The 16,853-nt window shown below is 39.1% G+C and overlaps 1 protein-coding gene across 1 annotated transcript in view; it reads left to right on the top strand.

Annotated features, from left to right (window-relative positions):
- The first annotated feature begins 2,191 nt into the window (after window positions 1–2,191).
- The window catches only part of LOC104603165 (flocculation protein), a 73,262-nt gene continuing 58,600 nt past the window's right edge, over window positions 2,192–16,853 (top strand). Inside the window, exons 1-2 of the mRNA XM_010267124.3 lie at window positions 2,192–2,542; window positions 12,501–12,550. Coding sequence (XP_010265426.1) covers window positions 2,281–2,542; window positions 12,501–12,550 — 312 coding nt within the window. The 5' untranslated portion in view covers window positions 2,192–2,280. The remainder of the gene's footprint in view (window positions 2,543–12,500; window positions 12,551–16,853) is intronic.

Here is a 16,853-nt window from a genome sequence, read left to right as displayed (position 1 = left end):
TAATGGGTGCAAAGCCCATAATCAATATGATTAATTTAGATGTCACATGACAGTTGGACATGGGTGAATATGGGTTTGGATATGGGTATGGAGCACCCATTCTCTTAAGAGGATATGACCTATTTCTTGATAGAGTCCATATCCAAATAAAGATTTGGATAAACCTCCTAATTCGATTAGAAAAGGTGCTCCATAAAGGATAAAAGAAGACGACGAACTGCTCCAGAATACTTTACAATTCAGTTTTTTCTCTTCTCCTCTTGTTGCCCAAGAAACCTTAGTTCGATCTCAGCTCTTAGGACTGATCTTGATCACTTCTTTCTCTGATTTTTGCAAGAAAAACATAAAGTAAATTCATGCTCACCTCCCCAGTTGGATTACAGTTTTGTTGAAAACTGCATTGCTGAACCAACTTCATTTCAAGGTACGCGATCTTTAATGGAAGCGGGTTTTAGGGACTGATTTGGACTTGAACTACTACCTTGGGAGCTACATTTGTGGAATCCTTATCAGGTATACATCTCCTACTGTTTGGTTTCAAATCTGATCCGATTTTAGTACAAGATCGATCCTAGAAAAAATGCAATTTTTTAAAAATCAGAGAATTCAATTCCCATAAGGTTAAGAATTTTTTTGAAATATCGCCAGTCATCTAGCATGGTTTGGCCATCCATATGGTGGATCCTAACCTTCCTTCAACATCCACCTCACAACACTTGCAATTTGTATTGGGAACATCTCCATTCTTGTATGTTTTTTATAAAGCCCAAAGGTAAATTCATTAATCAAGCAACAAAAATCTCACGAGTAAGTACATTAGAGAGAAAGGGAGGGGATGCTCCTAATGCATTGATAGATGTTCCCAATGCATACTAGTAGTGTTATGAGGTGGATGTAGAAACCCATTTTGTGAAGAGGAATTCACAATTCGTTAAATTGTGATTTTTTTTGGGAAAAAATTATGATACCAGAATGACATGGTACCATAAGAGTATTGACCAATCAAAATGCCCCGTGAATTTTGACGAAAACCACTTGATGGGGTCACTCTAATGTACTAGTTGTTTGGTTATAAGGCTGCATTTGACTCTGGTCCATATTTGTTGGTGTCTGGATGGAGTATAGATGAACATCAAAAATCAACATAAAACCTTACTCACATCAAGTTTTACAAAATTGGCTTTAATCAGTACAAGGCCCGTTCAAACATTGTTTGAACAACCTTTATAGTCTTGCATTGGGAATACCTTTATACCTATGTACTTTTTCATGGGAGATATTCCCATTGCAAGGCCATAAAGGTTGTTTGCTGGTAGGGGTGTCAGTGGTATTCAAAAATCTGATTTTGTATTTGAGATTCGACAATCAAATCAAATTTGGATAATTCAAATATCTAACTTGTCGAATTCGGATATCCTATTCTTACCGAATAGCTAATCAGATTCGAATTCGGATATGATCTTATTCGATTTGATAAATATCTGAACTCTACCAATTATTTAATTCTTATATATAATATATAAAAATTTTAAATGTTTTATATAATTTATATATATATATAATAATTAAATTGTATAAATAATTTATATATTTATATACTTTATATAAATAAAATACTTATTTTATATATTTATTAATTACCTAAAATAATTAATTAGTTGAATTAGAATCAAATAAAAGATTCAAATATTTAATCAGATTTGAATTTAAATATTAATTTTCAATATTTAACGGATATCAAATCGAATTTGGGTATCAATTTTTTTTAATCGGATTCAAATTCAAATATTACCTGACTCGAATTCGATCTGTTTACACGCAATACAATTTCGAATATTTACATCCATAATCACACTTTCTAAATTCTAACTCTACTACTTTTACTTTTACACCGCAGCGGGCGCAGCCTTAGCATTTCCGGTATCATTTTTTTTTCGGTATTCATACCATGTCTTTTATTCTGCAAACTAAGGCGAGTGCAAGCCTGCAACTGCAAGGAAATCCGGACTCGGCTTAGCGTGGGCCGTGAATTACATGCGTCGTCCGTGATCTATATTGAATTTTGTGTTGAGATCCTGCCATAAGTGAATTTGCCAATTAAAATCGGCCACTTGTCCCCCATGTTTTATTCACACGTGTCATTTCCTACTCACGAATAAGGACAGAACCGTGATTTATCAGACAATTGATCACCAACATTTTTCCGTTTGTTCCCGTACTCTCTCCCTCTCTCATACATATTACGGTCCCTCTCTCTCTCTCGCTCTCTCGCTCTCTCGCATGGCTACAATTTTTCGACCTCGCCGGGCGGTGGAGGCCAGATCGGGAGGGAAAATCCTACGTGGCAGGCGAGTTGCAGGCGCAGCGTCTCCTTATGCTCGGCCAAATTCTCCTTCTCCACCTACAGAAAACCCTAATTGGCTAACAGGACTCATTTCTCCTGCCACCCGTATGATCGTAAATGGCGCCGGGAAATTTATTTCAGCCGTCTTTGGTTCTAGCAGCTCGTCGTCTTCATCTTCTGGCAGTGATTCGGGTTCCGGTATATTGTTGCTTTTTTTTTTTTAATTTCTCCGTTATTTGAGTCGCTTGTTTACCTTCCAGAGTTTCAATTTGCGGCGTCTGTGGTGCAGTTTTAGGGTTCTTGCTTTGTATTTACTTCTGTATGGAAAAGATTCTTGAATTGTTTCGTCTTGTTTTTGTAATTATTTAGATTGCGTTTGTTTCTCCGTAAAATGGGTTTGAGGTTTTTCAGGCTGAAATATTTATGTGATATTTTCATCTCTTTTACGATGAAAATGTTCTTCTGCATGCCATTTGTATCAATACATATACGAGAGTTGGAAAATGACATTTTTTCTATAAAGGAGTGAAGATAATAGCTAAAACATTGCACTCTGGAAAAACTTATGCCTATTTTACGAAGAAACAAACGGAGTCTTAACGGTTCCTGGTTTTGGACCGGAAATTAAGGGCGCAAGATGCTTTTATTTGTCCATGTTTCCTTTGCACACTTACTCAACTCTGAAAACGACATTGAACTCTATCCCCTTTAAATTGTTTGTAGACACGCTATATGGTTTGTTTTTCAAGATCTTTTTTTCTCATTAAGTGGGAAAGCATGAGGATTTTGAAGGGAGATAATTTTCCACTTCTTTCTAGGGGGTTTTGAGATCAATGTAAGAAAATTCTGTGGTGGAGAAATTCTTTCAGGATTGCACAAAATTTGAGTTTATTTGGTACTTTATATATCCATAGAGGCGAGAGGCTTTGCATTACCAATTATGAAGAACTTTTAATAAGTTTTCAAGGCACAGTGTACATGTAAATGCACATGAAAGGACTAAAAGAAATGGGAACTCCTGGCCAAAGGTGCATGGGAACTCCAAAGCAAAAATAATCTGGAGTTGTGTGCTGGGAGGTTTGGAAGGAAAGAAATAAGAGAATATTTGAGGATAAAATGAGAAGCAACAAAGATTTGGGGGCTGTAATCAGTTCAAGGATTGTTTTCTGGGTGTTAGTTTTGCCAGAATTTGAAGGCCTTAATAAAGAGAATTTTGCAACTATCTATCAAAAAAAAAAAAAAAAAGAGAATCGTGCAACTGAATTCTGGAACACTTTGAGTTCAGCTTGTATGTGATCTTGGTTTGAATAAAATTACCTTACAAATTCTAGAACACTTTGAATGTTTAATTTTGATGTCAATCTCTGTTGTTTTGCTTTTTGATTATCTATAATTTGTTAGTGGGGTGACTCCTTGTCAACCAAACCTTGTATTTTGCTATTTTCTGAATAATTTTTTTTCTTTATTGATCTACAAAAAAAAAAAAAAAGATTAGAGGTTGTTTATAGTCTTGTCATTTCTTGGTCTTGGTGAATGGAAAAGGTATATACTTCTTCCTTACTAAGTGAGGTCTAAGGCAAGGCAACTCTTCATTTCCTTCTTGTTAGCTTTGGTGGCTGATATGCTTGGTAGAATGAGAACTAGAGCCTATAGACTAGGGCCAATTCGGGGTTGTGGGGTGGGCAGGGAGAAAACTAAAGTCATCCATCTATAGTTTGTGGATGATATCATAATCTTTTGTGGGAAAATGAGGAAGGTGTTTGAGTTAGGAACCCACAACTATAAATTGTTTTGAGCGAATCCAAATCTAAAGGTTAATATGGGAAAGAATTATATAGCAGGAATCAACATTTTTGATCAGAAAAGTTAAATTTTATTAAGCATTTTATCAAACTTGATGTTACAAATCTGTAATCTGTGGGTAAGTTACCCACATCCATAGAAATAATAAAAAACAACTAGAACTGCATCCCCCAAAGCCAGTCTAACAATTTAGCCCAAAATAATTGCTGCCTATTTGCCCCTTGTTTAGCTAAAGCATCTGCTATGCCATTTGTATTTCTTCTCACCCATTTAAAAGTACATTTAATTCCCTTGTTAAGCTTTCAATTTCCCTAATTCTGTGCCTGTAAACCCAAGGATTTTGGCTGTGATATTTTGTCCAGGAAATAACCACCAGAGAGTCCCCTTTCACATCTAGCAACTGAAAACCAAACTTCTTTGCAAATTTCAGCTCTTGAAGCAGAGACAGTAATTCTTCTGTCAATGGATCTCTTCCTTCCGTGATCTCAATATGTCATTGAAACTTTCCAAGGGTTTTTTTTACCCAATTTGCAACTTTTATCTTAATGGTTTCTATGATCTCTGACACAGGCTTACTCTTTTCATTGAAAATTTTCCTGTTCCTTTCTTCCCAAATAGTCCAATCAAGGCTGATCTCATTGCTTTCCACAGAATCTTTCCTCTCTTCTTCAACTGTCTCAGGAAGTTTGGATCAAAGAGACTCACCATGACCTAGGGAGGAGTCCTCTGCAACCAAAAAGAGAACAAAACTGCTCCCAAACATAAAGCACAAGAGCATAGTGAATAAACAAGTGGGAAATACTTTCTCCACTAGCTTTGCAAAGGCAACAAATGCGAGGGAAAAGACATTTGTTTGACCTTCTTTTCTGCAGAAAGACACAGGTATTTAACTTCCCAAGAAACACTCCTGAAAGGGCCTGAATTTCTGGTGGGATCGGCTTGCTCCAAACTTCTTTAACTGGGTGTTTAAACCCTAGGTGGTAGGCTGAATTAGGTTATTGAAAAAGGAAGCACATGTGAAGATGCCATTGGTAGAAATTGCCCAAACCCTTGTGTCCTTTGTTCTTTGGTCCAGGAAAATTGAATCCAGCTTGGCCAATAGGAGTGTATTAGAGACTCACATTCCATCTCCGTAAGACCCCTTCTAAAGCCAAAGTCCCAGTTCAGCCCAGAGTTGTTGAAGATCACAAATTTGGAAATGGGTTCAGATTTATAGTTTGATACAGAAAATAGTAAGGGGAATTGGGTCTTTAAAGGTTGTTCTCCCAGCCAAAGGGCTTCCCAAGATAAGACTTTGTTCCCATTTCCCAGGGAGATGTCGAAGATAGGGGCCACTTTTGCATCCCAACCATTTTTCGACCGCCCATGTATACTTTAATCACCTTGTGCCAGAGCCTTTCTTGTTCTAAGGGAAATATCAAAAGTCATTTTCCTAGGAGAGCTATATTTTTCGGGAATCCGGACTAAGTTCCCTATACCAGCCCCCTTTTGTCCTTTGTTCTACACACCTGCTCCCATTTCACCAAAAGATCGTTCTTTTCATCTCCTGGTTCCCATAGGAAGTCCCTCATCATCTTCTCCAACTTTCTTGCTATTTTGAGTGGACAAATAATAAACAGGAAGGTTAGCCAATGCAACTTTGATTGAAGTTACCCACCCATGGAGATATGATTTCTCTTCCACAAAGCTAGATTTTGAGCAGATCTCTCTACAGCAGGAATTAACATTGAGTGAAACATTTATTTTTCTGAGAAAGAGTTAAGATATTGTGTTGAAATTATACTGTAAAGAACAAAAAAACATATATCTGTCCAGTATGCTCCATGTACAGCCAGCAACTATACAGAGAAGCCACCCAAAAAACTAGGTTCTCAAGACTAAATACAAGAGACAAGCAGACTCTGATATTAAATAAACAGGGTATGCCATAATCAAAATAATGATGATGTGGGATGCGTTTGAAGGAATCCTTGGCAGACAGCCAAGAATGCAGAGTAGCCATAGCCCAAACCACCACATCATCTAAAGAGCAGAACTTTCCTTCAAAAATCCTCCCATTTCTTTCTGTCCATAGAACCCAACACACCACATGAGAAATAGCACTCTAAAGCACTTTGCCCCTACCACTTTAAGCCCAGCAACTTCTGGGAAAATAGCAAATCAGGAAGAGAACTCAGCAAACACCAGCTGACACTCAGCAGGGAATAGAAATGACTGAAAAGTTTATGAGCAGCCTTACTATGAATGAAAGGGTGATACTTTGAGAGGCATTTGCCATGAGTGCAGTCCAAACCAGGAAGGGCACCTCTATTGAATCTTGCTGATTTGGGTGTGGATGTTGAATCTGAAGTAGCTGGCACAGTGCTAGCAGGTCTGAAATCTCCCAATCATTGAGTTATCTTCTGAATTTAGGACACCAAATCATCTGCCACCATCACACATCCCTATCCTCAGCTATGAGAAACAATGAAGGGAAGACCTCCATTAAGGCAGAGTTGTTACACCAAGGGTCTTGCCAGAATCTTATCCTTCTACCATCCCCTACTTTCAGCCTCACCACTTGAATGAGAATAGGAAAAACCTTCTCAATCCCTTTCCAGACCAAACAACCAACAGAAGAGGGAGTAGGCCCTGGGTCCCAACACTGTTTCTTGTACCAAATTTCTCCACAAGCTTTAGGGCTGAGAATTGAAAAGCCAAAGCCACCTCCCTAATAGAGCAGTGTTAACTTGTCTGAAGCTTCTCACACCTAGGCTTCCTTAGGTTACTGGTTTGCAAATAGTTTCCCACTTAACCTGATGAATTCTCTGCTCACCTTCCTTCCCACACCAAAGGAAACCCCTTTCTATTTTCTCCAGCCTTTCTGCCACATGGGTTGGGATTGGAAACAGTGATAAAAAATGAATAGGCAGGTTTGCTAATGAGATTTTTAACAGAGTAATCTTGGCTACCTTGGACAGATACCTAGACTTTGAGCCCCCCAGCCTCTTCTCCAGTCTTTCCACAACTTGGTCCCAAATGGACTTGGAGGAGCATTTTGCCCCAACTAGAAGGCCCAGAAAACTTTATGGAAGCTTTCCGACTTTATACATAAGTTCTGAAGCAAGTTCCTGGATGTCATTGACTTCCCCAACAGGAAAGATTTCACTCTTTTGGAAATTAACCTGTAATGCTGAAATCATTTCAAACTAGAGCAGAATCATCTGAAGATTGTTCAACTGCTCCTCAGCCTGAACAAAAAATAGTGTCATCCACATACAGCAAGGGAACCACTGTCCCTCCATCTGCCACTCGAAAGCCTTCAATGTATCCTTCAGCCAAAGATCTTCTAGTCATTCTAGCAAGGGCCTCCACCATGCATATAAATAACAGAGAGAGAGTGGGTCTCCCTGCTGGAGACCCCTCGACCTTTTAAAATATCCAGAGCATGACCCATTTACAAGAATAGAGAATTTAGCAGTAAACTCTGATCCAATTCCTCCACTTCTGCACAAAATTCATCTTCTGCAACACTGAGTCAAGAAACCTCTAGTTTACGTGGTCATAAGCCTTTTCCAGATCAATCTCACAGACCAGCTCTTTCCTCCCAATCCTTAATTTCGAATCCACCAGTTCATTGGCAACTATGACACATTCTAACAACAACCTTCCTGGCAGGAAGGCCCCCTGTGAACCTGTGATGATATCAGGAAGTACCTTCTTCAATCTGTTAGCAAGTGTTTTTGCCAGCATTTTATAAAAATATCCCACCAAACTTACGGGTCTGTAATCAGAGATATGAGTAGGATTTTATACCTTCGGAATCAATGTTATATATGAGGGTATTTAGACTACATTCCAAGGAAGCTCTGTCATGGAAATCACTCAGGGCTTCATTACATCTGGCTTCAGAAAATCCCAACATTTTTTGAAGAACAGCATAGTAAAACCATCATGTCCAGGGGTCTTCTCCCCTTCCAGACTCAAGATAACCTCCCAAATCTCCTCCTAGAAGGGTTTCTCTAACTCATCTCTCTGCCTACTGGAAATAGCATCCAATAAACTCCCATCTAGACCAGGATGCACTTGTCAAACTTCCTTGTATAACTTTTTATAAAACTTCACCACCTCCTTCTTAATGGAATCTTCATCTTCGATGACCCTTTCCCCCACCAGAAACTTCTTCAATGTATTTTCCCTTCGGAAATTTGCTACTACGTGGAACTATTTTGTATTTTTGTTTCCTACCTTCAACCAAGAAATTTTAACTTGTCGCCTCCATTTGACTTCTTCCTGATAAGCTACCTTATCAAAACATGACTTATCCTCAATCTTGGCTACCTTCTTCTTTTCAGAGAGATTCACATGCTCCTCTTTCATGTCTAGCTCTTCAATGGTGTTTAATATCTCTCTTTTCTTTACTTCCACCACCTTGAAACAATTGTTCTTCCATTCTAAGATTTTTTTCTTTCAGTAAATGTAGTTTCTTGGCTAAAATGTGAGATCCTGAGCCTTCTACCTCAAAAGACAACCACCACTCCAACAAAGCTTTAAACCCAGCCTCCTGGAACCATAGATGCTCAAACCAAAAAGGGCTTGGCTTTCTCCTCATACCCCCCCGCCCGTAACAAAATAGGTCTGTGATCAGACATTTGTCTAGACAGAGCTTCCTGATATAGGTTAGGGAAACTTTCCTCCCACTCAGTTGACACTAAGAACCAATTAAAGCTAAACTAGGGTAGGGTCACTCTGATTATTAGTCCAAGTAAACTTAGCTCTAGTCAAAGGTATATCTACAAACCATGCCTGTTAACAAACTCCCCAAAAGCTCTCATTCCCATAGAGCTCCTCAAAGCCCCTTTCTTCCCCTGTGGAAGCCTAATAATATTGAAATCTCCACCTCTACACCAGGAGAGATTACCCTTACTCTGGGTCCTGCCCAGCTCCTCCCAAAACACTTGCCTTTTGGATTCTTCATAGGGACCATAGACCCCAGTGATAATCCCCTTGAAATCTCCTGTCCCTAACACTTCAACGGAGACAGAGTATTCCTCAACAAGAGAATCACATATTGTGACAGTGTTGGAGTTCCAAACCACCAGTATCCCCCTTGCTGCCCCAGAAGGATTTAAACATCTCCACCCGCACTTCCCATCCCCTCAAACACTTCTAACCACTGAAACCTCCACCCTATTCAGTTTTGTTTCCTAAATTAGGATGACATCTGGCCTTTGCATTTTGATTACTGAAAAAATGATTACCCTTCTTAGACCTGAGCACAAGCCACGCACATTCCATGATAATCTTCATTGCAACATATAGAAGAAAGAGGCCATTACCACCTGACAAGATTCCCTGAGACAACTAAAACCTCCCGACCTTCAAATGACTACTCTTCTTAGTTTTGGCATTCACTTTGTCCCTTCCCTGCAATTTCCTATGTTCAATCTCTCTCATCTGCTTCTCAAAACCTATCATTGAGACACCAAGGAATTCCCCAAATTTCAAGTACTTGGAAAGCATCTAGTTTGAAACTAACTCACCTTCGGACATTGTTTTAGGCCGTTGCCACGATGTCCATTCCTCCTTCTTAGACCCATCTTCCATAATCTCCCCTCCTTCAGCGAAGCTATGTCTCGGGAGCCATACATCATCGACTCCTCAGACTCAACAATAGGAAGCTCCTGGGAGCTCTTATGCTCCTTTACCTTCTCCACCCTCCCTTGCATTAACAGTTCCACAAATTGTAGTGGAGATGTCTTCCCCCTGTAAGTCGTCACAACTCACATTGTAAGACACACTTCCTGGGGTCTGCTAGGGCTTCTTCTGAACTTTGGAGATCCCAAAATGCCAACCTCCACCGGTTCTTCATCCGTCGGTGAGTCCTGTTCCTCCACCACCAATCCTTTCCCTTTTCTTGTAATCAACCCTTCTTGGACCCCCTGTTGCTTCAACTGGAAATTTCTCCCTTCAGAAATCTTGATCACCCCTGGGTCCCTTCCAAACTTCTCCCAAGAGTTCTTTGAACTTTCCTGGTTCTACCGAGGGCCTGGCCAAAGTATTGGTTCGACTTGTGAACCAGGCCTTCCCAGGAGGCCTAACAGCTGGAGGATTGTGGGCCAAACAAAGCATTTGACTTTTGACCTCCCCTTTCCCCTGACATCATGCTCCTCTTCCCGGTTACTGTTTGAACCCTTGGGCCGCCTCTTGTGTTTAAAGTTTTGGGTTTTTCACTTGGCTTGTTCATCTCTTCTTGAACCACCTGGGATCCCCAAATCCAACAGACATTCATTCCCCTGTTAATGCCTTTAATTCCTCCTTACTAGGCCAGAACTTCTTTGTTGGTTCATTTGAAATTTGAACCTGAATCTGCCTGACCGCAACCAGGTTCTTTGTTCTATCATCTGATTTTCCCTGTTTGACTCAATCAATGGTTCACCTATTGTCTTCTCCAACCTGACAAGCAACTGTGCCTGCTGTGCGTCACCTGCCATTTGTTTGACCGAAATTGACCCCATCAACTACTCACTCTCTTCTATCTCTACGACACCCTCCCTATAGCTTGCAATCAACTCATCCCTTGTAATCCTCTTAGCTGATTTGTGCATATCCATTGTTGGCCTCACCAATGGTTCCAGTTCTGGCCAGATATGAACAATATACACCACTTCACCCACCTTTACATCCATTGTTGCTAGAATCTCTCCCCTCCACACCACCTATGTTCTCACCCATTCACATGTCACCAACTTGTCCCTGGAGTCGTTTGTGGCTAAGAAACCTCCACAAAAATCCCCTATCAGAGAGATAATTTCCGGAGTCCATAGAGCCAGCAGGAGACCATAGATACACACTCTAATCTTCGGTTCATAGTTGTCCATCCACGATGGCTCATTGGAGGTACATCCTGCACAAGCAGTCTGTTTGTCTAGTAGAAGCTTGTTTGCTCCCAAACACCACGACGAGCCATGTAGAATATGCTCTGCTTCCTTCTCAAAGGAGGCTATGAACAGAAACAAACCATTCACAAGCTTTTTAACCTTCACCTCCCCTGCAAAGCCCCAAACTTCTTCAGTCCAATTCTCCACTGAAAAAATGCCAGTTACTTCTGCCGCAAATCTATCGACAAGGAAACCCTCCAAAAACTTCCTTTGAAGGTTCACACCTTTCTCTGCCGTCTTGATTAAGAAAAATCCATCATTGCGGAAAAACCTGCACTCACCATCTGTTGGCCAGGCTCTAGTCTCAGTCACCTCTTTGAAGGAGATCCCCTTTCTCATTTTTGCTTTCTTACCACCCAGTCGTGGTGGTCTTCTCCTTGACATTCCATCTTGATTCCAACCACAATCAACCCTCTTCTCTGACAGCCAATCTCTGGCCTCAGTCCCCCTCCATTTTTGCAGGCACTTTAGGAGTTTGGTAGCAGATTGAACCCTCCATTATTTAGGTTTTCCTCTTGGTGGAGATCCCAAATCATCTACCTTTCTTGGATTAATATCCAAGATCATCTTCTTGGGCAGCAAACAGCATAAAAATTTTCTCCAAAAACCATTTAAGAGCTAGGTGATTCAAAAGGTTGATTATCACTATCAAATCTTCATGCAGTTTACCGATCCTACAACTGCATGGTTTTTAACCCTGGAGTTGACTGTTCTGTTACCAAGTTGTGGATCAATAATCAATTTAGTCTAGAAATCTAAAATTGATTGTGTGATTGTGGAAAAGAATATAGAAGAAGAGATAATCGTGAAAGAAGGAAGAGAATTTTGTGGATGAGTAAACGACAGAACCCCTGGCTGACAATAGTAAACAAGTAACAAATAATACAGCACTCTCTTTCAACAGCTTAGAACTTAGAAGATAAGCCAATGTTTTAGCTGATTCTTTGGCTATGCAAGTGTTGAATCTTGAATAGAGAGCAAACATTTTAGGCCTTTAGGGATAATTATAGGATATTACATTATAGTAAAAAAATAGAAAATGGTTAGATAACAACTTCTAGTCTATGTTTGGGGTGTTTGACACTAATATGTACATATTCATTATTTTCAATCATCTTCAATGAAATTTATCTGCTAACAATTAAAAAGACCACCTAAATATTTTGAGCGGGTGGATGTGGATCTTGGATTCAAACCACTCCATTCAATACCCTTATGGCTAGCTCTTTTTCTTCTAGTGTTTCTTTGAATTTTGTTTGAGAAAGGTCAATTATACAAGTTGGATAATTTCCATTTATTGCAGCATCTAGTGACATTATCTATGCATTATCTATGTTTTCTTACCATGATGGTAGTAAGTATAATTAGAACTTCGTTTCTGATTTGTTGCTTTTCTGTACCACTTGGTGCAAAAATATTATTTGTTTATGCAGATGATGAAAATGATGATTGTTCTACTGAAGGGGCTGAGGAGTTGGATCAGGTAATTGCATTATCTACATGTGTCTTTACACATGCATGTTATCATATGGGCTTGTTAAGAATATGGCTGGATCATTTGTCTTGGGTTAGCTGAATTCATATCTTAATTTAGGCAAAATTCTTTGCAACTAAATTGAGATGAAATAGGACATGGAATAAGTTAAGAGCAAAGGTGGGGATGGTAAATGGGCAGGTGATTAGATAGTGTGGGTTAACTGGTTAGTTAAGCTCAACAAAGATAACAGTTTTTTCTTTTGATCAACAAAGGAATTTCATTAATTAATTAAATCAGAAACTTAGTAAAGCTGTTAGAGCATTCCCACCAGATTATCAAAAAAGAAAAAAAAGAAAAAAAAGAGCATTCCCACCAGCCCTGGTTACATCGGATTGCAATTTTGCCCAAATTAAAAGAGGTCTGTCAACTCTTTGTTTTGCTAATACATCCTCAATCCCATTTGCAGTTCTTACCCAGCTGAACTTAGGATTAATCTTCTTTTCTAGGAGATCAATTTCCCTGAAAGCATGTCTATAGTTCCAAGGTGCTGAGTTGACGTTCTTGGTCCAGAAATGACTAGTTGTGAATCTCCTTCAATTTCCAGATCCCTAACACCAAGCTGTACTACTAGTCTCCTTCATTGTAATAGAGTAATCATTTCATCATTAACCGGGTCTCCGAAGTCATTTGATCCTGAATACAAAGCCACTTGCAATCCGTGGTGGTTTCTAAATATTCCTCCTATGCCTGCCCTTCTCAGATTGGCCATAGAGCTGTTATCAAAGTTTAGCTTCAACTTATCTACAGCTGGAGGTTTCAATTCCATTCTTACACTGTCCTTATGTATTCCTATTTGTGTCACTTCAGCCCATGTTCTTACTATGTCATTGGTTGAGAATTCTCAAAAGAGCTCCAAGGTTGTTATCCAATGCACGGTTCTAACTGTTATTGTCTTCAATCAATTCCTTCTTAGATCTACTATTATCATTAATGCTGTCTTTGGTTGCAGTGGAATTTGATTTGCACTAGAACAAATGCATGGGAGTGCAAATGAAAAAAATGCAAATTCTTGTTTAATTTTGTTTTGGGTTTTATTTGATTCTGTTTCATGTCTTAATTTACTTCATTTATACTGCAATCAAACAAAATAATCTAAATTTTGAAAAAAAAAAGTCAGAGTTTACACTCAAATCGTTTGCACTGCCATAATTTTGTATCAGTGCAAATTTATTTGCATTGCAACCAAACACAGCCTAAAGATTCTTTGGTTTCTTTCTTCCCAAATAGTTCACACCAATGCTGCTCTTACTACCCTCCACATAATCCACCCTCGTTTTTCTTTTGCTTCAGGAAGTTGGGGTTGAACAAGCTTACCATATTGTTGGGGAACCCATCTACAACCAAAGAGAGAGCAGAAGAATTCTCAAATGCAAGATACAAAAGAATAGGATATTAATAAATGAGGAAGGGTCTCACCACTAGCCTTCTTTTCCGCAGCACGTCACAAGTGTTAATCTTTCCAAGGAACACTTCCCATTACAAAGGTTGTACTTTAGGAGGTATAGGTTTGCATCAAATTTCCTTCACCGAGAAGTTAACCCCTAAAGAGTCTGAATGGACAAGAAAGTTGAAAAAGGAGGCACCAAAGAAGAGGCTATTAGGGGAGGGAGATTAGGTTCTACCATAAAAAGTTTTGATCCGAAAAGATATTTTCCAACTTTGATAGTAGGAGAACAAAGGAGTCACTCATTATCCTGTAAACCCCTCTTGAAACCATAATCCCTGTTTAACCGAAGTGCAGATGTCATACCAAATGTAGAAATAGGTTCAAGCTTGTAGTTGGAAAAAGAGTAAGGTACAAGAAAATAGGAAATTGCATTTTAAGGGGTAATGGCCTGTTCGTTTCCTCTCAACTCCTATCTCTTAAGAGGAATCTTTTAGCTTTAAGAGAAAAATGGTTGTTCTTTTCCTCTTATCTCTTAAAGTGCAATCGTACAACATTTTGTTTTCCAATGATACCCCAAAAAGACAAACAAAAACTCTCATATATGGGGTCAAAATGGATATTTGATAATTTTCAGAATTCAGAACAACATTCTCTGCATTCAGAGTTCAGAGGAAAGAAAAGTTCACCAATACCAATATACCTCTTAATGTAATTATTGCACTTTCAGATGTTAGACTTCAGAGCAAACGAACAGGCCCTAAGTCACCAACCGAAAGATCTTTCCTAAACAAGACTCTATTCTTACACCTTATATCAAAATGAATAAAATTAATAAAAGTTGGTAGTAACTCAATTATTGCTTTCCTATGGTTGGCAAAGTGTGAGGCACCAATTTTACATCCCAGCCATTTTCCAAAAGATCATGAATGCTTTTAATGACATTCTGCCATGACCTATCACTTTCTGTTGGAAATCTCTAAAGCCACTTTCCTAGTAGAGCTATATACCTCTTAGTCAGAGTCCCAATGCCTTGTCCTCCCCATTCCTTAGACTTAAACACCTATGCCCATTTTACCAAGTGATCTTTCTTTTCATCACCTGGTTCCTGCAAGTCAACCAAGAGAACGGGTTTATCCCTCAACTCTTTTAGATTAGGAGTAATAGAAATGAAGCCTTTTTATATCATAGAAATGGATGCTTGAATTAAATTTACTTAAGCATAAGCACATGGTTGATGAAACTTACTGAGACACACGATTTTGCAATACAAGTTATTCTTATATGATTCTCTCTTCTTACAAAATGAATTGGTAACCAAAATAAGTTTAAATGTCTTTGTACCTACCTTATTTATAGGCTGTTTGGTTGATGTGGTTCTTAGCCTTTTTTTTTGATCAGCAAAAAGACTTTTATTAATAACAGAGAATTATTGAATTACAATAGATATAGGTTGCAATAGTGCATTAACCCAATCTATAACCCAATCTACGGACACATACAAAACAGTTATAGTTCAGCCCAGTACAAGGTAGGTCTATTTGCCCCCTGTTTTGCTAGGGTATCCGCCAACCCATTTGCAGTCCTTCTGACCCAACCAGACTGAGAGTTGGACCTCCTTGCGATTGTGTCAATTTCTCTGTAGATAAATTTGAGCTTCCAAGGTGCTGATGTGATGTTTTTAGCTCAATAAATGACCAGTAGTGAGTCTCCTATTTCTAAGTCTGTTGTTCCAATCTGCTCAGCCATCTTTAAGCCTTGAAGTAGAGCCAAAGATTCAGCCTGTATTGAGTCACCAATACCTATTGGTCCTGAGAAGAGTGCCACAACTTCACCTAGATGATTTCTAATCACACCCCTGCCCTTCCCGGGTTACCAAAGGAACTCCCATCAAAGTTTAGTTTTAATTTGTTCATTGCAGGTGGTTTCCATTCCACTCTCAGATCTTCTTTGGGCACATCTGTTTGTGCTACTTCAGTCCAGTTTCTTAGAATGTCATTCATGGAGAAGTTTTTGAATAGTTCCATGGTCATCACCCAATGTGCAGTTCTGATTTTTATGGTTTCAATGACTTCCTCCTTTGCTTTGCTTTGCTTTTTTCCGAGAAGAGTCTTTGGTTTCTGTTATAATTTAGGTCTGCCTTAGAGTTTGGCCTGACTGAGTTCAGTTATGTAGAAGAAGAAAAAGTGATAAAGAAAGAGAGAGAGAAAGAGAGGAGAGAATTCTGGTTCGAACTGAAAGAGTTAACATGACTTCTCCCAGTCGGCCAGTAAGTATTTATATTATTATTAAAACATAACTGAAAAGACCTATGTGCCCTTACTTAAGTTAAGAGCACATGTTTCAACACAACATTACAGATCAGCAACATCAATCAAGGTATAAAGACAGAAATACCCCTACGCTAACACTCCCCCTCAAGCTGGTGAGTATATATCATATACTCCCAGCTTGTTACATATGTAGTCCACTCTTCCCCGACTCAAGCCTTTTGTAAATAAGTCAGCCCACTGATTTCCTGTATTAACATGTGTAGTGTCTAGTTCTCTATTCAACACCTTCTCCCTCACAAAGTGACAGTCAACCTCAATGTGCTTGGTTCTTTCATGAAACACTGGATTAGAGGAGATATGAACTGCAGCCTGATTATCACAATAGAGCTTCATTGGAGTGTTAATGTTGTATCCTACTTCTTGTAGAAGATTCCTTAGCCACACTAATTCACAAGCGGTATGCGCCATAGCCCTATATTCTACTTCTGCACTGCTTCTTGCCACAACCGTCTGCTTCTTACTTTTCCATGTCACCAGGTTACCTCCCAGAAACGTGCAATAGCCTGTAGTAGATTGCCTATCAGACATAGAA

Source organism: Nelumbo nucifera, chromosome 8 (genome assembly GCF_055504915.1).
Source record: "Nelumbo nucifera cultivar China Antique chromosome 8, China Antique-T2T, whole genome shotgun sequence".
NCBI classification, from domain to species: Eukaryota; Viridiplantae; Streptophyta; class Magnoliopsida; order Proteales; family Nelumbonaceae; genus Nelumbo; species Nelumbo nucifera.
Note: the sequence above shows the minus strand (reverse complement) of the source record. Positions and strands in the feature narration are given on the sequence as shown.